Source organism: Coloeus monedula (assembly GCF_965178545.1).
Source record: "Coloeus monedula genome assembly, chromosome: 16".
NCBI classification, from domain to species: domain Eukaryota; kingdom Metazoa; phylum Chordata; class Aves; order Passeriformes; family Corvidae; genus Coloeus; species Coloeus monedula.
Window position 1 is genome coordinate 7,179,911 of NC_138796.1, and position 19,658 is coordinate 7,199,568.

Consider the following 19,658-nt stretch of genomic DNA (forward strand, 5'->3'; position numbering starts at 1 on the left):
GGCAGGTTAAGTCACTCAGGCATCACTCAAATCCCAGGGAAAGATGACCTACAGCACTGTGACAGTGGCAGATGCCAACTGTTGGCAGTTTAATTTATAGACATCTGCAAGAGTAGCATAACCATAACTTGTAGTAATCAGTTGACAAGAACTATTTCCTCCTTGGGATTTCCTCCTAAATCAATATAGTTCTGTCTCGCAGTGCCTGGAACATCCCTGGAAATTTTCACACTCCTCACTTGCAGCATTCAAATCCTATCTGCTACCCACAGTCAGGAATGATGTCAAGTTGAATGTAAAGCCTGTCAGTAGAAAGACCTGAAAAGGGGACCTTCGAGCTGAGCATGACCTTCTCTAAATTAGTCTGGGTTTTTCTACAGAGCCCTGGCATCCAATGTTGGAAGGCAAAGAGGGTAAGCAAACCCACTTTTAAACACTTCAAAGCAGAAACAAAACCACGGGTACCATCTTCTCCAACTATCCTTCTGTCTTTACATCTGACCCCAATCTGTACCCCAGAACAAGGCAGATTTTGTTTGGAAAGTCCAGGCTCCAAGGACTTCACGCATCTCTTTTTGTTTACCAACACCATTTTTTCCTATTAATATTTTCATCACTGTGACTGAGGATACAGATGCTCACAGGCCATAATTATGGGACATTATTTGGAGAAAGACAGTGCCTGGGTAATTCACGTTTCAGTGACTTATCTGCACCAAAATTGTGGTTAAAGCAGCTCCACCAAGGACAGCAATTACAGAAGTTTGAGACAAACCAGACAGCTATGCAAAACCCCAGAAGAGAGAGCTGAACAGAAGAGAGAGGACACCATGGAAAAGGAGATTATGGAACAGGAAAACATTTGTTACAGACCTTGCTTCCCATTCCGAGAAGCAGCACTGCAGGGCACACATTGGGGAGGGAATGGAGGCTGAAAATCTCCCAGCTGGATCTTTTTCAGCCATCACCACCTCATGGTAAAGTTCACTTTGGTCAATAAAAATTCTTTCTGTTTGAGAGATGCACAGCTTCCATAATGTCCAATAAATACTGAACAGGTTACTGAGTATTTTTAATTTACTGCATTGACAGTGCAGGCAGAGCTGTTTAATGTTTTTTAGGATACAGGAATTTATCTTTGTGCAAAGCTACTTGTAAGAATCACTTTTATTAGCTGCTTTTTGTTCTTACACTGTACATAAGGTTTTATTGCTATAGAATGTGCTCTGCCTTCACCTCCATATAGTCCTTATCGCTTAGAAAAACATTTTATTCAACATTCAGAGATATAAAAAAAAATATCACTACATCTGATCTGCTAGAGAAGGTGATCCCCAGAGCTGCAAAGGATTTACAAGTCAAATGCTCCAAAATAAGAGATTATGCCTTAAATAGAGAGTATTCCTGAAGCTGGGCACATGATTTGTTTCCTTAATCTTAAACTATATTAACAAATTTGTGTGTCCTTGACAGCATTTGGCATCAGGCAGCAACTTAGCAATGTTCAGACTCTCTGGTCTGCTATAATCACTTTTTATATATGATTTTGGAAAATGCTGATCCTGCACAAAATTGTGCTGGCAGCCAGTTCACTCACTGGTCTTGTAAAACGCAGAGAGTTAAGGTTTATTTTGACAAAATGTGGATATGACAGCACTCCACAGGTAAAAACTGTGATATTTTGGAGACGGCAGAGCAAAGAGATGCTGCTGCAGCACTGTACAGAGGTTAGCAATGGAATGCTCATCTGTGGTCTCCAATAACCTTGGTTGTATTCCCTTTCTGAGATACTTTAGGGAAAAAGAAATCCCCTTTCTCCCAAAAAACTTGGTTACTACCTTTTTATTTCTGCATTTCTGCATACACAGCTGAGACTGTGTGGGTTTAAGACATAACAGTTGTCTTCTTGAGAATTAGTTCTTTTCCCCTTGGGTAATTTTTAATTCGAGTAAGAGTCAGAAGTTAATTTTAGTCTCTTCTTCAGCAACAGAGAGCACAAGAGCACTTGTCATCTAGAGTTGTGTGTCCTTTGTTGGGTGTGTGACCCAGATTTGCTGCTGCAGTGCTCTCTCAGCTGTACAAAGGAGTTCACTGGCTGCAGAGAAGGTTTGGGTGGGATTTGTCTGAAGAGCAGTATTGCGCTGCCACGAATTGAAAGCCTGCAGAGCTCTTCTAGAACCAAAACACAGCAGGTTGTAGTTCTGGATTTCTAGTGAAACAGCTCTGCCTGCACTCAGCTGTAAGAGGATCCCTACCCAACACAGCCAAAGTGCAATAAATTAAAAATACTCAATAACCTGTCCAGTATTTCATGGACATTTTGGAAGGCCCCTCCTCAAATAGCACCCAGATACGACTGACAAGATTAAACAGATTTTGGAAACTATCACAGAACAGCAAAGGAATGGCATGCAAGTCATGCAAATCCCCTTTGAAAGGAGTAATCAGTTCCTCGACCTCTTTCACACTCATTAAAGGGCATTGAAATGGCACCAGTTCGTTCACACAAGGACTCTGGAATGTGACCAAAGGATTCCAGGGTGCAGTAAGAAATGTTAAGAGGAAGGTGACAAGGAGGAGTTCCCCCTGAACTGAAGAGTTTGTGGCATAGTTTAATTGCATAACTGCCAGAAGGGCTGGCAGCTCCCAGCCTGGTGCCAAGGGCTCCTTGCACAGCTCCTGATTCGGGAGCAGCTCCGAACACTGGGATAATGCCGGGTTTGTGTCTCACACAGCGACACGATACCACCAGTGAGATTATCAGAAAGTCTCTCTGAAACAAGATGCTATTGGTTCCCACCACGTGTCCCAAATTAAAGCATAAATGTTCTGGTGGGAAGAAAGACAATCTGGCACTCCACGCCTGACACGCAGCAGACCTTGGGCACTGCATATGCACACACAGCATCAGCTTATCTGTAGTCTGTGAGGAAAAGGAGAAAAAATTGTGCTATTTTTTTAAATTCACACCTTTCCTCTAAGATCCAACTCTTGTGGCCACATTTCCACGCTCTGCCAAATGGCAATATCAGCATTTCCCTGCTCACACTGAAATCCTGCATAATTTACAGCACTCAGAGGGTTCAGCAGTGTAAAGTTCCCAGTATAAACAGTCTCAGTGCACACACCCCCAGCCAAGCCTCTGCCCAAACAACCTGCTCTGACTGGAGATGTCACCACAAGGAAATCAGGTCAGAAATTCCCATACAGTCACCACGTAACAAACAGGTTGTGCAGGGCAGGGCAGGAATTACCTTCTGAATGCAGGAAGAAAACAGAGGAACTTTTACCACCCATCCTGAAACCAGGTAAAAAGGGATCTCACAGAGAAAAACCAACAGTGCTTCTCCTCAAGAAGTTCCTCTCTGCCCTGTTCAATCCATACTACTGCTCCATGTGCATGTTAGTACAGCTGAGACTGGAATTCTGACTGCTAGAAGCACTGAGAGCAGCTACTCCAGCTGAATGATGACAGGACCAGGGTAAAAATCTCTCCAAAAGTCCATCTGTAAGTACCAATAAGTCTTTATGGTGCTGCAGAATGGTCTTGAGAGAAAAGGCAAAAGGGAAAGTTAAATGTGGCACTTGCTAGAAACAACATTAAATGAAAATAGCACAACTGCTGTTTTCTGTTGGAATATCAGAATCTCATGAATGAACAGATCTTTGTTTTCAGAGAACTCACAGTTTTCTCTCTTGGGTCTTCTCCAGATGTTGCTTCAGAGACTCTCAATTCATACATTTGGGACAAATTACACACACAAAATCACCTTCTATTTATGCAAGAAACATGCACACCAGTGCATCGCGTTACAGAGATCCAAAACTAAGAAAGTTCCAAGTCCAAACTTCTCCCCTTCCTTCCAACAGTGTTTGGTGTTCAAATAGCATAAAACATCTTGTGTTTTGCAGTTGTTTTTCTTTTTTCTTTTTCGCTTGAAAGTTCAGAAGATTGCAGATCTTAGATCTTTGTCTTGTCTCTTAACAGTCCACCTGCCTACCAGCTGTGCTCCACCACTGAAATTAGTGAATCAAACAGTCAGATATGTTATATTTCACTCTGCATAACAGGGATCAGAAGAAGCTATAATATCAGCAGGTTTTTGCTTCCACCCTGCTGGTCCCCCTCCCTTCGGTGCAGTGTTGCTCTCTCAGAAGTGAGGGGAGTCAGCTGAGGGCAAAAGCAAAATGCTTTTATAGCCTGGTCTTTCAGGAAAAAAGCAAGAGTTTTGCAAGGCGATGCAAACCAGACAAGATTGCTCAAATGAACGAGACAATGATATCTCTGAGCTGTAGCCTATAGAACTGTTTTACACTTTAAAGCATCATTACATTTTGTGACTGCAGTTGTCTCTCTTGGATTCAATAACTCATCAGTGATCTGCACAGCACCATCAATAAGATCTGGGGAAAGACCATACAGAGGCTATGGAAACATATTTCAGCTGTCCAAGCAAAATGAAGGTAAGACCAAAGACCCTCAGCACTCACAAAGCTGCTGAGTTCAAGGCATCTCACTTGGAAGACAGAGACACTCCAACAACACACTTGGATACTCCTGGACCCAACAGTCTATTCTTGTTTCTCTATATTTGCTTTTAGAAAGACAGTCACGGCCACTTAGACATTATGGTAACCAACAGGAGGATTGTTCCTTTTTATCAAAACGCTCCTATTAAAATATAAATGTGACTCATTCAAAATTCAAGATCAAAACTCAGCTCTGGAGTGACTTACTCATAAAACCCTGCCAGCTTCTTTGTTAGAGCGCACAGCTCCAAGAGCATTTTTCAATTAGCCACCTCACTGCTCCAAGTCCTTTTTCTACATTCCTTATTTCACACTGCTCTGAAAATGCTGAGCTTCACACTTCCAAGGAAAAAGCCAGTCAGCTAGAACAAACGGGCTCAATCTGAACAGCAAAGCACTACAGAAAACGTGATTTGGGTTGGACTGCTGCAGCACTGGCCATCCACTTGTCATGACTACTGTGATTTTTCACTTGGTTTTTAGCTATGCTCACATTGAAACTCTTTGGGATCGTTCATCGTTTTGCCAAAGTTTCTGGTGCTGAATAAATGAATAGTTGGTAATAGCTGCAGAGTCTATGTTAAAATAAAATAATGACACACCGTGGACATGCACATGCGCAGTCCTAATGAGTATTTAGCTCGAGTGCTGTTGGAAGGCACAGCAGTAAACTGGGAACTGTCATTTTCTCCAATTAACTTTCAGGCTTTCTTCTTTTTGAAGGTGCCACCCAAATGCCAAACTTCCTCCAACCTGCTTTCCAGATCACACGTACCTGCAATCATGAATATATAGTACGTAATTACTGTGCCTTTTTAAGGACCTCATGGTAGTCACAGTCATGCTACAACATTCTCGTGATTTAGACAGGCTGCAGAAAAAACATCACCCACCATCTCCCGCAAATTCAGCCTCTCAGGAGAAGGAAACTCCAGGTGATTAACTGAGCATAGCTGCACTGCAGTTTCAGAAACAGAGCAAGGTGAATGGATTAATACATATTAAACAAGTATTAACAGCTGTACAACAAAGAAGAGTTTTCTTTCATACTCAGATCACAGCTTCACCTGAACAAAAAGAAAACCAAAACAGAAAGTCTTATAATAATATCAGAGCAGGCAAGGGAGCATATCAGCATGGCTCGCTTAGTTATCACAGCTCAAAGGTCTTGATACATTTGCAGGGTGTAAAACCAGCCAGACCTTCCCGTCTGCTATTGTATTGCACAAAAAAGGCCTGGCAGGAGAACCTGGTCTAGGCAGCTTCTGTACTCAGATGTCTTTCATCTGAGGCATAAATGGTGGTTTAGTCACAGTCCTTAAAAGCATTTGGAAGCTGGATCCCAAGCAGAACGGTGTGTTTCTATACAATAAAGACTTTTGTTATGAATCTTCTCCCTGAAGTTCCCCCATCAGCAGAAATTGTTGCTGCTGACAGCAAACTCCACTGAATGACATGTGTATGTAAGTTGCTCTCTTCCAAAACAGATGGCAGAGAGACACTATTGCTTCTTTAAAACACAGTGAAACCCATCTGACTTCTCCATTCTACACAGCTTTAGAAACAAAGCACAGAAAAACACCTTCCTCCCATGCCTTGACACTCATTAGAGCTCACATGTTGACCCATGTACTGTAAATAGCCGTCCTTCAGAGCGAGGTCATACACAAGCAGCTCCCAGCCCATCAAGCCATTTGCATTTTTCCCCAAAATTCAGCCTGCACTGCACGTTTCCTCATCTCTTTTAGCAGTGACCTTGGCTAGATTCCCACCTCGCTGCCAGCCCACGATATTCAGATGATGGTGGTACTTTACGATTGACAAACAGGGTCCTGCTCATGTCAGGAATCGATACACCAAAGCCTTCAATCAGAAATGTCAAAGCAGTTTTAAAATCTATGCCCTGTATTAATGGATTTTAATGGATTTTAATGGAGATGTTTGATTTACTGTAGGGGAGCAACAAATCAATGATCCTTTATGACATGTCACATCTCGTGACAGTGTCCCCTCGTCCTGTTCTGTCGGGGGGATGATGACTTGCCACTTCACAGACATCTGTGATCTATTAGGCAACACTTTCAGTAGTTTAATATCATCCCACTCTGAGTGTCCATCTTTCTTCTCTGGATGAGAGGCATGAAAGCATAAATTAAAACCTCCTGGGTGATGAAATGGTCTCCTTCAGATTTGCCTTTTCTAAATTTAACTGCGACTGCTGCGATGTGTCCATATGATTCTGTGTGGGAGAATTTATCAGCACAGCATTGTTTAAACAGGTCAGTGCATCAGGCTGGTTATCCAAATCTCCTCCTCCTTTGAACACTGTCCAGCAGCCAGTGTTTTATAACAAAAAACATTGACATTTAGTCATTTCCATAGCCAGAACTTAGATTGTAGCCCGCCACTTGCCATGGAGAAACTTGTTTTAGTTTGTCCATGGAATTTGGATGATTGGAGGGGCTACCTCATTCCTTTATTTGGGCTACCAGTTCCTTAACTGAGAATCTCAGGTATTAAAGCACTGACATGCTGGATGAGTAACATCTGTTAATTAACACTAGAAATACCAAATTTCTTAGCAGCCGAGTCTTTGGCTCTCCCCCACCAAAAAAAACTCACCAAAAAACTAGAAAAGAAGCTGAAAAAAATATAATTTCCCAAACACTCATTAGTAGCTGAGAACTATGCACACATACAACCCCAATAATCCAAAAACAACAATCGCATTAATTTTTCCTAATGCCAAAAAAATCAAATGCTAAAAAAAGAGCAGACTCCATTCATTTTATCTGCCTTAACTTATGAATCTGAGAGAAGGAGGCAGCTGAAAGTAGGGAAAGTAGGCAGAGAGGTATCACAATTCCATATCCCAGCAGCACAACATGCTGTAATCACCATCAAGAGCAAGGAGGTGTCCTGATCTGTGATTATCTGCCGCATTCAGGACTTCAACAGCATCCAGTAATTACAGGTGAGCCCAAAAAAAAAAAGACTTTATGAAAAGTTATGGATGATCAGTGTGTCAGTGAGCTATATTTGAAATCTATCAGCTCTTGATGGCCAATTTTGTACTACATGAGTAAAGCAAGTTCTAATAACTCACTTGGGACTTCACTCCAGTACTTACAAGCTACGTGCTTTTCATATTCATAAAATAAAACTAATTGCCTTTCATGGATGAAATGTTCTAAGAATTTTTAATCCACATCAGCTGCAAACTCTAAAATTCCATCCCTATATATTTCAAACTCCCCCTCCCACCTGCTCACTTGTAACATGTTTGCTGCAAACAAACTATGAGGCAGAGAGAATCATCATGCTCCTACATCAGTATTATTTGTATTATTTTTTACAGGTTACTCCTAAAATCAGTTGCCCACATTCTCACATGCTTAAAATAAACTGAAAATACTATTTAGTGAGGGGAAAAAATAGGCAAAATCTCCCATTCCTACAAGGAGGCAGTTACAAGAACAAGTTTACTCCTTTGCTGCAGCGTGCTGTACAAGATTTTTATGCAAGTGTCCATACATGATAATTAAAATGTGTTATGAATGAAATGACACAACACTTGCAGTAACTTCCACGTGCATGTTCCCACCTCCAGCTCTCCTACATATCTACAACTACGAAGGTGAGAGCTGCATCCTCTGGAAAACCACAATTATCCCACGTGTACAGTGAACTAGGCAGAGGCATCTGCAGCTTTTGAGGGTTGACGGGCCGTGTTTTCTAGCGTGAAAGCTTCAGTTTGCATTTCAGTTTTTCAGCCTTCCCTTGCACTGCTCTACAGGATGGCAGCAGGCCTGTGCAAGAGGCAGCAAGCTCCACCCCTACCCCAAATCTCCAATATCTCCATGGCTTGAGGATCAGTGTCTGGAATACACTAAGTGTTTTCACCATGGGAGGAGGGGAGAGTTGGCTCCTCTTCCACTTGGTGACAAGAATTACTTTTGCCAATGCTGTGGTCACTGAAGGGCCCCATTGCCAGCTGCCCATCCCAAGAAGCCAGGCTTGCTATGTCTGCAGAAGCTTAGTAGATAAACACTTCGAAGCAATCTCCTCAGGAAACCCGAGTGCAAATTAGGCAACAGCAATAACAAGATACATGTGTGCAATCCCATCTTGGGGGATGAAAAATGTGGATTTCTTGGTCTTTAGTAACCCTACTAAAAATTCTGTTCCATTTTTACAGCCGTTTCTCATGTGCCATTGCTGTAGATAAGCCTGAAAAAGACTGATAAATAGAAAATGTAAATACCAGAAGTTTAGGTCAAGTATGCAAATGCCTGTTTCTGAGACTGTCATTTTAATTTTCCCTTAAGTCCCCATTCACCAACTTGTGTTATCTAGGCACACGACTTTGTAAATTCTTCAGGTCAGGAGCTGTCCCAATCCATTTCACGTTCTGCTGCAATTGCCTGTACTACATCATACCATTAGTGTGGCAAAATTAATAAAAATGTAAATGTATCAGGGGATTGCAGCATAATTTTGGAAAATACTGGTTTAACTGTCTTGGACAGTTAAAATTCTAACTAGAACACAGATTTTGAGCAAGGCTTACAAACAGTTTGGCTTATTTAACATGTGCAGCAGGGAAGCAAACCCCCAGCAAATGAAATAGGCTGCTCTGGTGCTGAGTATGGATGGGAGGGTAACTTTCCCAGTGTGAACACATGCAATCTTCTGGAATCTGCAGAGAACCAGCTCCTGCTTGGGAAAGCCATGAGGACCAGCAGCCTGCCCCGTTCACTGTGACCAGCCCAATGACAGAGTTTCACCAGCTCTGGCCAAGGTCAGCTTCTCCTGGGCATTCTCTCCTGTTTCTGGGTGAATCACGACTTTCTCCACTTCCTTTGGGTTTAATGTTCATGTACACTGTGCACGTCCTTCCTCTGAGCCCAGCAGCAGCTCCCTAAGCAACCAACAACTGCGTAATGCTGCTTTTAATGAAAGGGAGCCTTTAGAGGTGCAAAGGCTGAGCGAGGCTGCACCACTCCAGCTCCCTCCTGGTGATCACCGACAGCCAGGAGATGATTCTGCATCCAAACTGAGCTTTGCTTTAAGCAATGCTACACGTGAAATACCTCATTACCCACATCAAGACTCCAGGCAATACCCATTAAGGAACCTGGTAGGAAAAGGGGTTTTTCTACTCACTGGCTATGCCAAGTCATTGGCATGGATAGGGATTTAAAAGGCAGTTTTAATTATAGTAGGTAAAACCCACAGATGATCAAGCTGCAGTGTCAGAAAACCATCAGAACTGAACACTGACCCATTTGGGTTGTTTGCTGAACTTTAATCACTTTCCAAGTCTGACAGCTGCTCAAACTTAATTGCTCATTACACTTGTAAATAAAAACTGATCTCACTCTCTGATTAGCCAACCATCTTATAGTTGCCATAACAACTTCTTGTCTAATAAGTGATTTCAGATTTACCATTATTTGTACTAGCAGAAAATTTCACAAAGGTCTGAGTTCGCTCTTTTCAGCAAAATACCCTTCTAATTAAAACCACCGAAAATCAGTAGAGAAAGGGCAGCTCAAAGATAATGAAAAAAACCAAGCTATTTACTACAACAGCTTAAATGTGAGCTCAGGGTAACACAAACCCAAATACATGCTGCATCCAGCCCAACCTCTACATCCCACTATCAATCATCTTATCATGCCTACATCCCATAACACCTGCTCAGGAAAATACCAGACAGCATTCAGGAAATAACTCAGGTCACAGCGTGGAGGCGGATTTCAAGACTCACTCCAAATGAAATACTCCAATAAAATTTGTGTATTTTCTCTCCTAATCCTTAAATTAGGAACCAATTAACTGGTGAAATTCCTTACCACTCTGTTAACTGATCAGAGAGCTTTTTGGTGACAACTGAGCAGTTAAGATACTCAACAACATATAAAAGAGGGAAAAGTGTTGAGCCAAACAGATGTCCACTGCTTCAACTGCAATCAAGGAGGTTTTGGAGGAAAAGCTACAACATAGTATCTAATCTCTGGATCACTTCAGTCAAAACCTTACTTCAGGCAGGACTTTTTGGACAAAACTACTAATTAAAGCCTTGCAGTTGTCTAAAAAAAATTATCTGTATTTCAGTAAGTATTTGGTCACCAAAGCTTAAGTAAAATGCCTCTATTAAATATACAGATGTATTTATTAGTCTCAGAAGACAAAGCTATGAAATACCCCTCACCTGTAGGCCCAGAATATCATAAAAACTTTCCAAAACGTGCTGACAAAGCTGCTGAAGCTTGCAATTTATTTAATATGCTCAAGGTAGTTTTTTGTGTTTATAGGCAAGGAAAGACACCCCCTTCCTTCCAAAAGGAAAATAAATGCAGAAAGCTGTAATTGAGACAAAACAAAAGGGTTTTTTTTATTTAAAAAAAGTCAGGAAATACCAGATTTTTAAAAAAGACTTTCTGCATTTACTAAGCTAGGCAAAAACCCAGGATTTTTTTGTTATTTGGGTCAAATACAAAACCAGTCATATTTCTTGCAATAAATGTATCCCATGGAAATGAAGAGGATGCAACATGTTCAAGTTAACCTCTTCAACATTCCTGACCACATTTGGGATGCAACAAAGTCTTTCCTGCCTTAAGAACAAGAAATCAATGCTCTGAAAAATTCTTGGGATTCAAACACAGTTTACAACACAAATCTGTGCCTTCACTTTGTGTATGTTTTCTTTGATTTGAATTTGAACAAAGAATTTCTTCCCAAGCTAATTTAACCCAGAAGGTTTCCGAGGACCAAATGGGAAACAGGATGCCTCACTCTCAAAGAATAAGCAGGCTACAAGGTAACCAACTTATTCAACGGGTTTCTTCCGAGTATCTCCTCATTTTTGAGTCTCCTGAAGCTCTCTGCGACTACACTGAGCTGCCAAATGCTGTGAACCAAGAGATACAGGAGCATGGGTAAATAGTCCATACACAGCCATGCCAGGAATTGCTCACCACAGACAGGGCATGGATTTTTTTCATCCTTCATCTTTGATTTTGAAATGAGTTACTACATTTTGGAGCCCACCTCACAATTCTGTCAGGTAGAGAACAATCATGGAGTGTATATTTAAATTTAGAGACAGTGCTGCCAATAACAGACTGGCTGGATTTATTTGCATCTCCCCTTCTTGAGCAATGGGAAATGTTACCTACAGATGGAAGATCTGACTCCCTGGGTTGTATAAAAACATGTTCACCTGTAGCAAAGGAGCTGCTCCTAAGGGAAGAGAGACCCAGCTCTAGCAAAGCTTCTAGACCAGTATCTTATGTGCTGAAGAACCATCAGTTTAAAAAGAGCCTTTTGCCACTGACAGAAACTGAAATGATTGGGCAGACCATCAGCAGAATAACTACACAAATACAGAAGATAAGACTTTGCTATTCTTGGTAGGATTTTTATGCCCAGCAAAAAGTTTTTTTACATAGAAAACTAGGAATTCCCCAGGCAGATGCAAATGAGAAAGAGGAAAACAAGTTCTGGATGATCTGCGCAGACTCATCGCTGCATTTCACAGGCTGCGCTTTAGGGGCCCTTCCTCACGTCTCAGGGCTCCCACAGTGTCCTTTCTCCCTGTGTTCTCTAAACATTTATGCTCTTATCACCTATACATTGTACAGATTTTAAACCCAAACACGAAGGATGAAATGACTTTTAGTCAAGTAGGAAACACCAGATGAGGAAGGAGGTTGCTAGGCCAGCCTTAAAGAGCCCCAGTCCTGAAGGTACCAGGCAGCACCTTCCCCAGGAGGGATCATCTCATCAAAACTTCTGCAAGAGCTGTTGCTGTCCCTCCACTGACTATTATCACTGAGAATACCACAAATGCCTTCATCACCTTCAAAAACTGTTAATTAAAAACTCAGTGTAGTTTATGAATTCATAGGAAAGTCTGCCTACCTTAAAACTGTTCCGCACTAAGGAAAACACACAGTACTTCTTTGGGGGAAAATTGTTTTGAATGAAATATTAAAACTGTTGGAAGGGTTTGTGGGGGATTTCCTGGGGCTTTTAGGCAAGCATATTTTAAATATGGAGTTCAAAAAAATCTGCTGAGTTCATGAACAGAGCAGTAACAAACTGGGAACAAGCTGTCCTCACTCTTACATACAGACAGCTATTAGAAGCATATGGAATATACATTTAAGTGTACCATGCTGAAAGAGATAAAACAGCATTACTCAAAAATACATGTTATAATACCTTCACAAACTACAATCTGCTTTTGTGCCTATAAAATAAATCCAGTCTTAGAAACCCAGTATTAAATGGTATTATACTAATTACCCAGCTTCACACGTGTAGGTAGTTTCTCCAAGTTGCCAGATTCATGACTCAGTATTTATTTGCTCTTCTAAAAGCAAAGATATCCATTTTCATATTTCATGGAGATTTTCCTTACAACATAATCCATTGTCATGAAGTGAAAGCAGATCCAAATAATCTTATAAAACTAAAAGCACTTTATCAGGCTCTTTTTGCATGACAAGCACAATTCTGAATGAGCAGTGGGGGGGCTGGATTTCTAACTGACCAGCTACAGGAGTACCTAGAAAAGTACTTCAGCTCTGAGAACTTCTTGTGCCCTTTTTACTGCAGGCGAAGGCAAAATTCATCTTTCTGATACAGCAAGAAAAGTTACTGCCACCTTGTACTGACAAAAACTTCCCTTAGACCAGGGGACAACGCTTCCGTGGTTATGGGTAAATGCAAAGGATGTTTTATTTTATTTTAAGGCAATGAATGAAGCGAGAGAGGATTCAGAGCCCAACAGCACACTGCAAAAATGATATTTTACGGGGACCACATTCTAAGAGTATGGTGTGCACTTTAAACACAGATTTCTAGCACTGGGGAAAGGCTTGTCTTTAAAAAAAATGTTTCACATACAGCACAGCAAAGTAGTAAGTTTACTTTGAAGGGAATTTAGGGAAATTGTGGACAAGAGAGCCTGGATTAATGCCTCCCGCAGGACTACCACGGGCTGCTGGCTCTAATGCATTTCTCTGTTCCTGCTTGCAGCTATCAACTCATTTATTTAGGAACCGTTTTTATTCTAAGACTCATAAAAATCTTAGAGATATAAGAAACCTGAAGAAAGGGCTCAAGTGCTTCTCACGGAAGGGAAAATAAAAAGGTGTTTTAAACCCCCTTAGCTGAAGCATTTTCCCATTAAAAAGAAAAAAAAAAGGGGGGGGGAGGGGGGAACAAAACAGCAGCTCTGAAAACAGACTGTATCCACTATACATATTATCAATTTAACAGCCTTGAATGGAAACTGCAAGTGCTTTGATACAAATCAATTGAAAAGCTGTGTGCCACACTGTTGCTTCTATAAAGTGCCTCTGTATCTTTTGCTGAAACCTTGTTTTTGTAGCCTCCTTACACAATACTCTGTATTAAATCACCACACTGCTCCTCCTCCAAAAACAGACTCCAAGGCAAGAGCCCAGACCGGCACCATGCATTGAGACTTCCCTTCAGCAACAGGGACCAGGGGTGTAAACCAGCAGCACCTGATCCCCACTCCCAGCCACACAGGACAACGTCCTTTCTACTGTATTGTTAAAAATTAACTTTCAAGTCTCGCTGCACTGAATTCAGGTGCTGAACTTCTCTCCCAGAGGTCTTTGGCTCTGGGTCAGGCAGATTTGGGGCTGCAGTGAGAAGAGCTGAGTTCAGCAGCACACAGAGCCCTGACCAGAGCCTGACCAAAACTGACCTTGATGCCCCTGTCCACCACCCCGTGAGGAGCCCATTTCACACCTCACTGCCCCAGGTCAGCCCTCTGCACCTGCATGAGGCGGGCAGCAGCAAGGCTTGGTTTGGATTCAAAGAAATAAGGATTTTCCTGAAGCCTTTGCAAAGTCTCCAGAGTAAAACCAAAAAAACTAAACCAGGCTTTCTCGTGTCTTCACATATAAGCCATATGGCCACTGTCAAATAAGCAGAATGGCCACAAAAGAGTCACCAGCACTCCACATTCTGGTAATTCAATCAGCTTTAATCGTCAAAGATGTTTTTGCCAACCTGCAGCAAGGGTATTTGTTCTAATAACCTTGAATAGAGCGGTGACACTTTAAAGATGGCTCCATTGAACAAAGAAAGATAAAAATGCAATTTATGGCAGGATGGTGAATCTCAAGGCAAATTCCCACTACTGTAAATTGCAGCTTTTTCTCCAGGCCGATCCCTCTCCACACAGCAAGCACTCTGTCAGCGCTGCTTTACTACACATCTTCCTGCTCTTCTGCTCCTCACTGGTTGGGATATTCTTCAAGATAGTATTTACAGTAGTGATTGGAAAAAATAAACAGTTCAGTCATAAGAACTGGGCCAGCAACCAATGCCACAAAGGGTCTTGTCAACCTCGATGTACTTGGCAGCCTACGAAACCCACGGCACCCAATTCCACCCTCTAGACTCTCACCAGCTGTCACAAAGACCTTCTGAAAAACACCTCACAAAACCTTTGGGAAGTATTGGATTCTGCTACAAAATCCTGGGTGAGATTTTTGGTTTATATGTAAAATGATGCTATAAGCTCCCTTCACAGCAACCTCCAGGTTGAAAGCAATATGGAATGAAAATGGTTTAAGTTCAGGAATCTCTCAGGTACAGCTGTCTGCCTTCCACACAACAGCCCCACCAAAAACCACCTGCTCTTCTCAGGAGAGGACCTTGCTGGAGACACAAGGCCAGTTTAGTGTCCAGAGGGCAATTTAAGTACTATAGCCAAATTAGGTAAGGTTCATAATTAGCAGCCATGGTGATGGCTTATATTGTTTCTGCTATGTCACCACTGGGAATTAAATACAGGGTACCATATAAGCCAGTTCAAAAATCAGGTAGGTTTCAGCCACGAGGAACCTGGCTGCCACTTCAACTGGCACTTTAGATGCAGGAGACTCTATCCATCTCCATTACAAATCCTCTGAGCTCATCCTAGCATTACTTTCCCACATTAAGCAAGAGTTAACATAAAAAGCCTGCCTAGCTTCAGACATTATCCAGATAAAGAGGAGAAAAGAGAAAATCCTTTGTATTACCTCTCTCAGCTCTCCCCAAACCTTTTCTGACATCTTTGTTCTTTCAGACCTGGCATTTATCTGCAGATATTGTAGAGCCCTAATTAAATCTTCTTGTGAACCTCTGCTACTTCCTGGCAGAGAACACACATTCTTGGTGTGCTGATGGACCTACAGGATTTTCTGCACTTCTCCCTTATGGTGAGTGTTAGGCCTTGCTTGAAAACATCACAACTGTGTACAACACAATATGTTTAAACAGAAATACAAAATTATTCCATTTCTTTCAATGAATGAAGAGAAACATAAGTGAAAATTATATTCCACAAGCTCATTGGAAAAACAAACTGTGGAAGCACTGGGCAAATAGCAGTGTCTGAGAACAAGGCATGCTTTTGTTTTACTGCTGTCTCAGAAAGGGATAACTGGCAGCGATAGGAGAAGCAGAAAAATTTGTCTTCCAAAATAAAATCTGCAGTTATCTCTTCCCCCTGGGAGTAAAAAAAAAAAAACATTCTGAAAGTGCAGCTGAATTTTGCATTAAGGGAAGCTGCACACCTAACCTTATCTGATGGAAGCAGCTCAGTGTTCAAAGCCTCAAAGCTGGCAGCAACTGCTCGTTCAGTGAGAGAAGGGATGTGAGAGCTGTGAAAACCTTTGCACTCTGGACTTAAAGAGGCAGAAGGCTAAAAAAGAAGATTTTACTGCTCCTCCCTCCCTGTCCCCCAACAATCCTTCAGCTCCTTCAAACCACTGACTGATGCTGAAAGAAGCTGCCAATGAAGAGAGGAGAAATTGCTGCCTTCCCTTCCCAGGCTGACGGCAGAGGCCTGGCCCAGCAGCAGCTCTCCTGGCAGGGGTGCTCTGATGGCCAAACACAACAAAGCCAATTCACTCCAAAATCACCTTTCAGCTGAGCTGTTCTCATTATTCTCCCCCGATTCCCAGCACTTCTCTCCCTAAGCAGAAGAAATAAACACCCCAGATGGCTGAGGATAAACAGCAAGTTATACATATGCTCCACATAGCCTGACAAAGAGAGTCCAGCCATGCTCAGACCACAGCGTGAGACTCACCCATGCAAGGGCCCTTTACCTCAACAAGGGGTGTCCCTGCACATGGGGATGAGGAAAGGATGATAAAAGAGGTTTGAGGCAATGAGGCGACACTCTGCAAAGTTTTCTCCACTATAATTTTCAAAGACTTCCATCATTCCGTAAGTCAACGTAGAGCAGCTACAGGCTAGACTACGCAGAGCTGTACGTTACAGAATCACAGAGCGGTTTGCGTTGGAAGGGACCTTAAAGATCATCTCATTCCACCCCCTGCCACGGACAGGGAGACCTTCCACTATCCCAGGTTGCTCCAAGCCCCATCCAGCCTGGCCTGGAACATTCCCAGGGATGAGGTAGCCATAACTTCTCCAGCAACCTGTGCAAAGGCCTTACCACCTTCACAGGGAAGAATTTCTTCCCAATATTCCATCTACCCCTACTCCCTTGTCAGTTTGAAGCCATTCCCTCTTGTCCTGTCACACCAGACCCTTGTAAATAGTCTCTCTTCATCTTTCCTGTAGGTTTCCTTCAGATATTGGAAGGCCACAACTAGGTCATCCCAAGGCCTTCTCTTTTCCAGGCTGAACAATCCCAGTTCTCCCAGCCTTCCCTCGCAGCAGACATGCTCGACTGAGCATCACCTTGGCTTTGGGACTGCCCGCCCTCCTGCACTGCAGGAACCTGAGCCAGCCTGTTCCTTCCCACCACAATGTCAGAGATATTCAATTTCTTCAGGGCCCAAAAGAGGAAAGCAGGAGGCACTGAGAGCCCACCCAGCTGAGATGAAAACTCAGTTACCAAACTCTGCACAAGTGATGCCCAGGCTTTCTCCTTTCTCTTCTTTGCCCCAGCCATGGCAACCCAGACCAAAACATTAGTAGCCATGAAAGAACATGCCTGTGGGAGGGAGTAGCCACAGCAGCCCAGGGAGGCCTTGACTGGCCACACAGTGAAAGCTTGCTCAGAATAGCCTGCTAATGGCACCAAAGCATTACCAAAACCACAATTCAAGCTCCAGGCTGAAAACCGAGTGCGTATTTGTATCTCTAAACCACATCACCCCCCTGCCTACTCAGAGGTACAGGGAGGTTTCAGTACTTTGGGAAAAGCTGGATCAATGACAGGGTGGTATGGAAGAAGGTGCTCAACTTCAGGAAAAGGAGTTGGGGGATGCAGCAACTTTCCTGCATCCATCTCGGTGTGGAGTCACTCTCTTCTCATGGACAACAGCCTGCCCAAAGCCCCCCCTGCTCCCCAGACCTCGCCTGCCCACTGATCCCTCTCCACGACCCCCACTAACTCCAGAGCCCCCACTGAGGCCTCCAGCACTCCCAAAACGCAAAAGCCTTCCAACACCTCCAAGCTCCCACCAAACCTGGAATCCCTGCTCCCCAGAGACCCTCCCAGACTCCCAGAGGCCCCCCACAGCCCCCAGAGCTGCCTCAGCACCTCCAGATGCCCCATCAATCAATCAATCAATCCTCACTGATCCCCATAACGCATAACCTCCACTAAGCCCCAGAGCCCCTTACCGAGCCCAAATTTCCCCCACGGGCTCTCACAGACTATCCACCCACCGCTCCCACAGCTCCTCATAGACCCCCCACAGCCCCTTACCGACCCCCAGAGCCCCCCGCTGCGTCCAGCCCCGCCCTCTGGCCGAAGCCCCCGCTGTCTCGTCGGGCTCTCCTGGACCCCTCCGCGCTCCCCAGGCCGCCGTACCGAGGCTCTGCCCCACCGGGGTGCTGAACGGGTTCCCCAGCAGAAACTCCATCTTGGGATGACAACAAACAGCGGCCCGGTGCCCGCCCCTCCCGCACCGCGCCCTGACCGACAGCCCCACGCACCAACCACAGCGAGATCTGACAGGCGTGTCCCGCCTTCCTACGCTCGATTGGACAGCTTCAGGACGCGCCGCAGAACCATTGGTTAAAGGGCGTGTCCATCACTGTCAAGCGAGGGCCTCGCCCCCGCGGTAGTCCCGCCCTTTCCCCCGCCCTCCCTTTGATGGACAGCGGGGACAACGAGACGCCATTCTCCATTGGGCAAAGGCCGAACCTATCTGTAACATTATTGGGTAAAAGGAACATCAATCATTCGAGACCTCTCCGTCTCGAGGGCATGGTCCCGGCACTGATTGGCTGACACGGATTTCTCGCGCTCTGATTGGTAGCTGGTCTTCCCACCCACTCCCCGCCCATTGGCGGCTGAGTCTCTCACGTGACCGCCCTTAGCAACGCACCCGTGCTTCCGTAGCGACGGGAGGCGAGGCGCGGGTGGGGGCCGGGAACCGGGAACCGACCCAGAGCCCAGGGGACCTGCGGGTGAGAGGCCTGATGGGCCAGGATCTGGGCTTCGGTGGGTTCTGGGAGCGGGAGGCGGCGGCCTCTTCTCACCCACCGGGCAGGGGTGGTTAGAACCGGCATTGACTGAAGAGACGCTGGACGAGTTCACATCCCTGGAAGTGTTCAAGGACAGGTTGGACGGGGATTGGAGCAACCTGGTCTAGTGCAAGGTGTCCCTGCCCATGGCAGGGGTGGAACAGGATGGGTTTTAAGGTCTCTCCCAACCTAAACCGTTCTGGGATTGTACAAGGAAGTGGGAGAGGAAGGTCAAAGATGGATAAATCCAGAGCCTGCTGCTCCTCGGTCTCTACTGTGCACAGCCACAGAGAGGTTTGGTTTGTTAATGAAATGCCATGATGAAAACAGAACTCTCTAAACTCTGACATTTATTATTCCTGTCCTATGCAAAAATAAATCAGAACTTACTCTGTAATTATCAACATCTTATACAAGCAAAAGTTGGACGGTTCAAGTCTGTCACACTGATTCATTAACTCTGCACACTTCGAAAAAGCCCAACAGTCTCATTGCCCCCAGGGCAACATTAGTGATATTTAAATTTCCATGAAAAATTTCTTCACTGAAAGGGTTGTCAAGCATTGGAATAGGCTGACAAGAGAAGTTGTGGATTCCCCACCCCTGAAAGTGTCCAAGGCCAGGCTGGATGG

The 19,658-nt window shown here is 44.0% G+C and overlaps 1 protein-coding gene across 2 annotated transcripts in view; it reads right to left on the reverse strand.

Moving 5' to 3' along the window:
- TOM1L2 (target of myb1 like 2 membrane trafficking protein) overlaps positions 1–18,434 on the reverse strand; it is a 57,114-nt gene extending 38,680 nt beyond the window's left edge. For both annotated transcript variants that reach the window (XM_082292329.1, XM_082292328.1), the window contains exon 1: positions 18,368–18,434. In XM_082292329.1, the coding sequence (XP_082148455.1) occupies positions 18,368–18,419 (52 nt within the window). In that variant the 5' untranslated portion in view covers positions 18,420–18,434. The remainder of the gene's footprint in view (positions 1–18,367) is intronic.
- Positions 18,435–19,658: the final 1,224 nt, after the last annotated feature.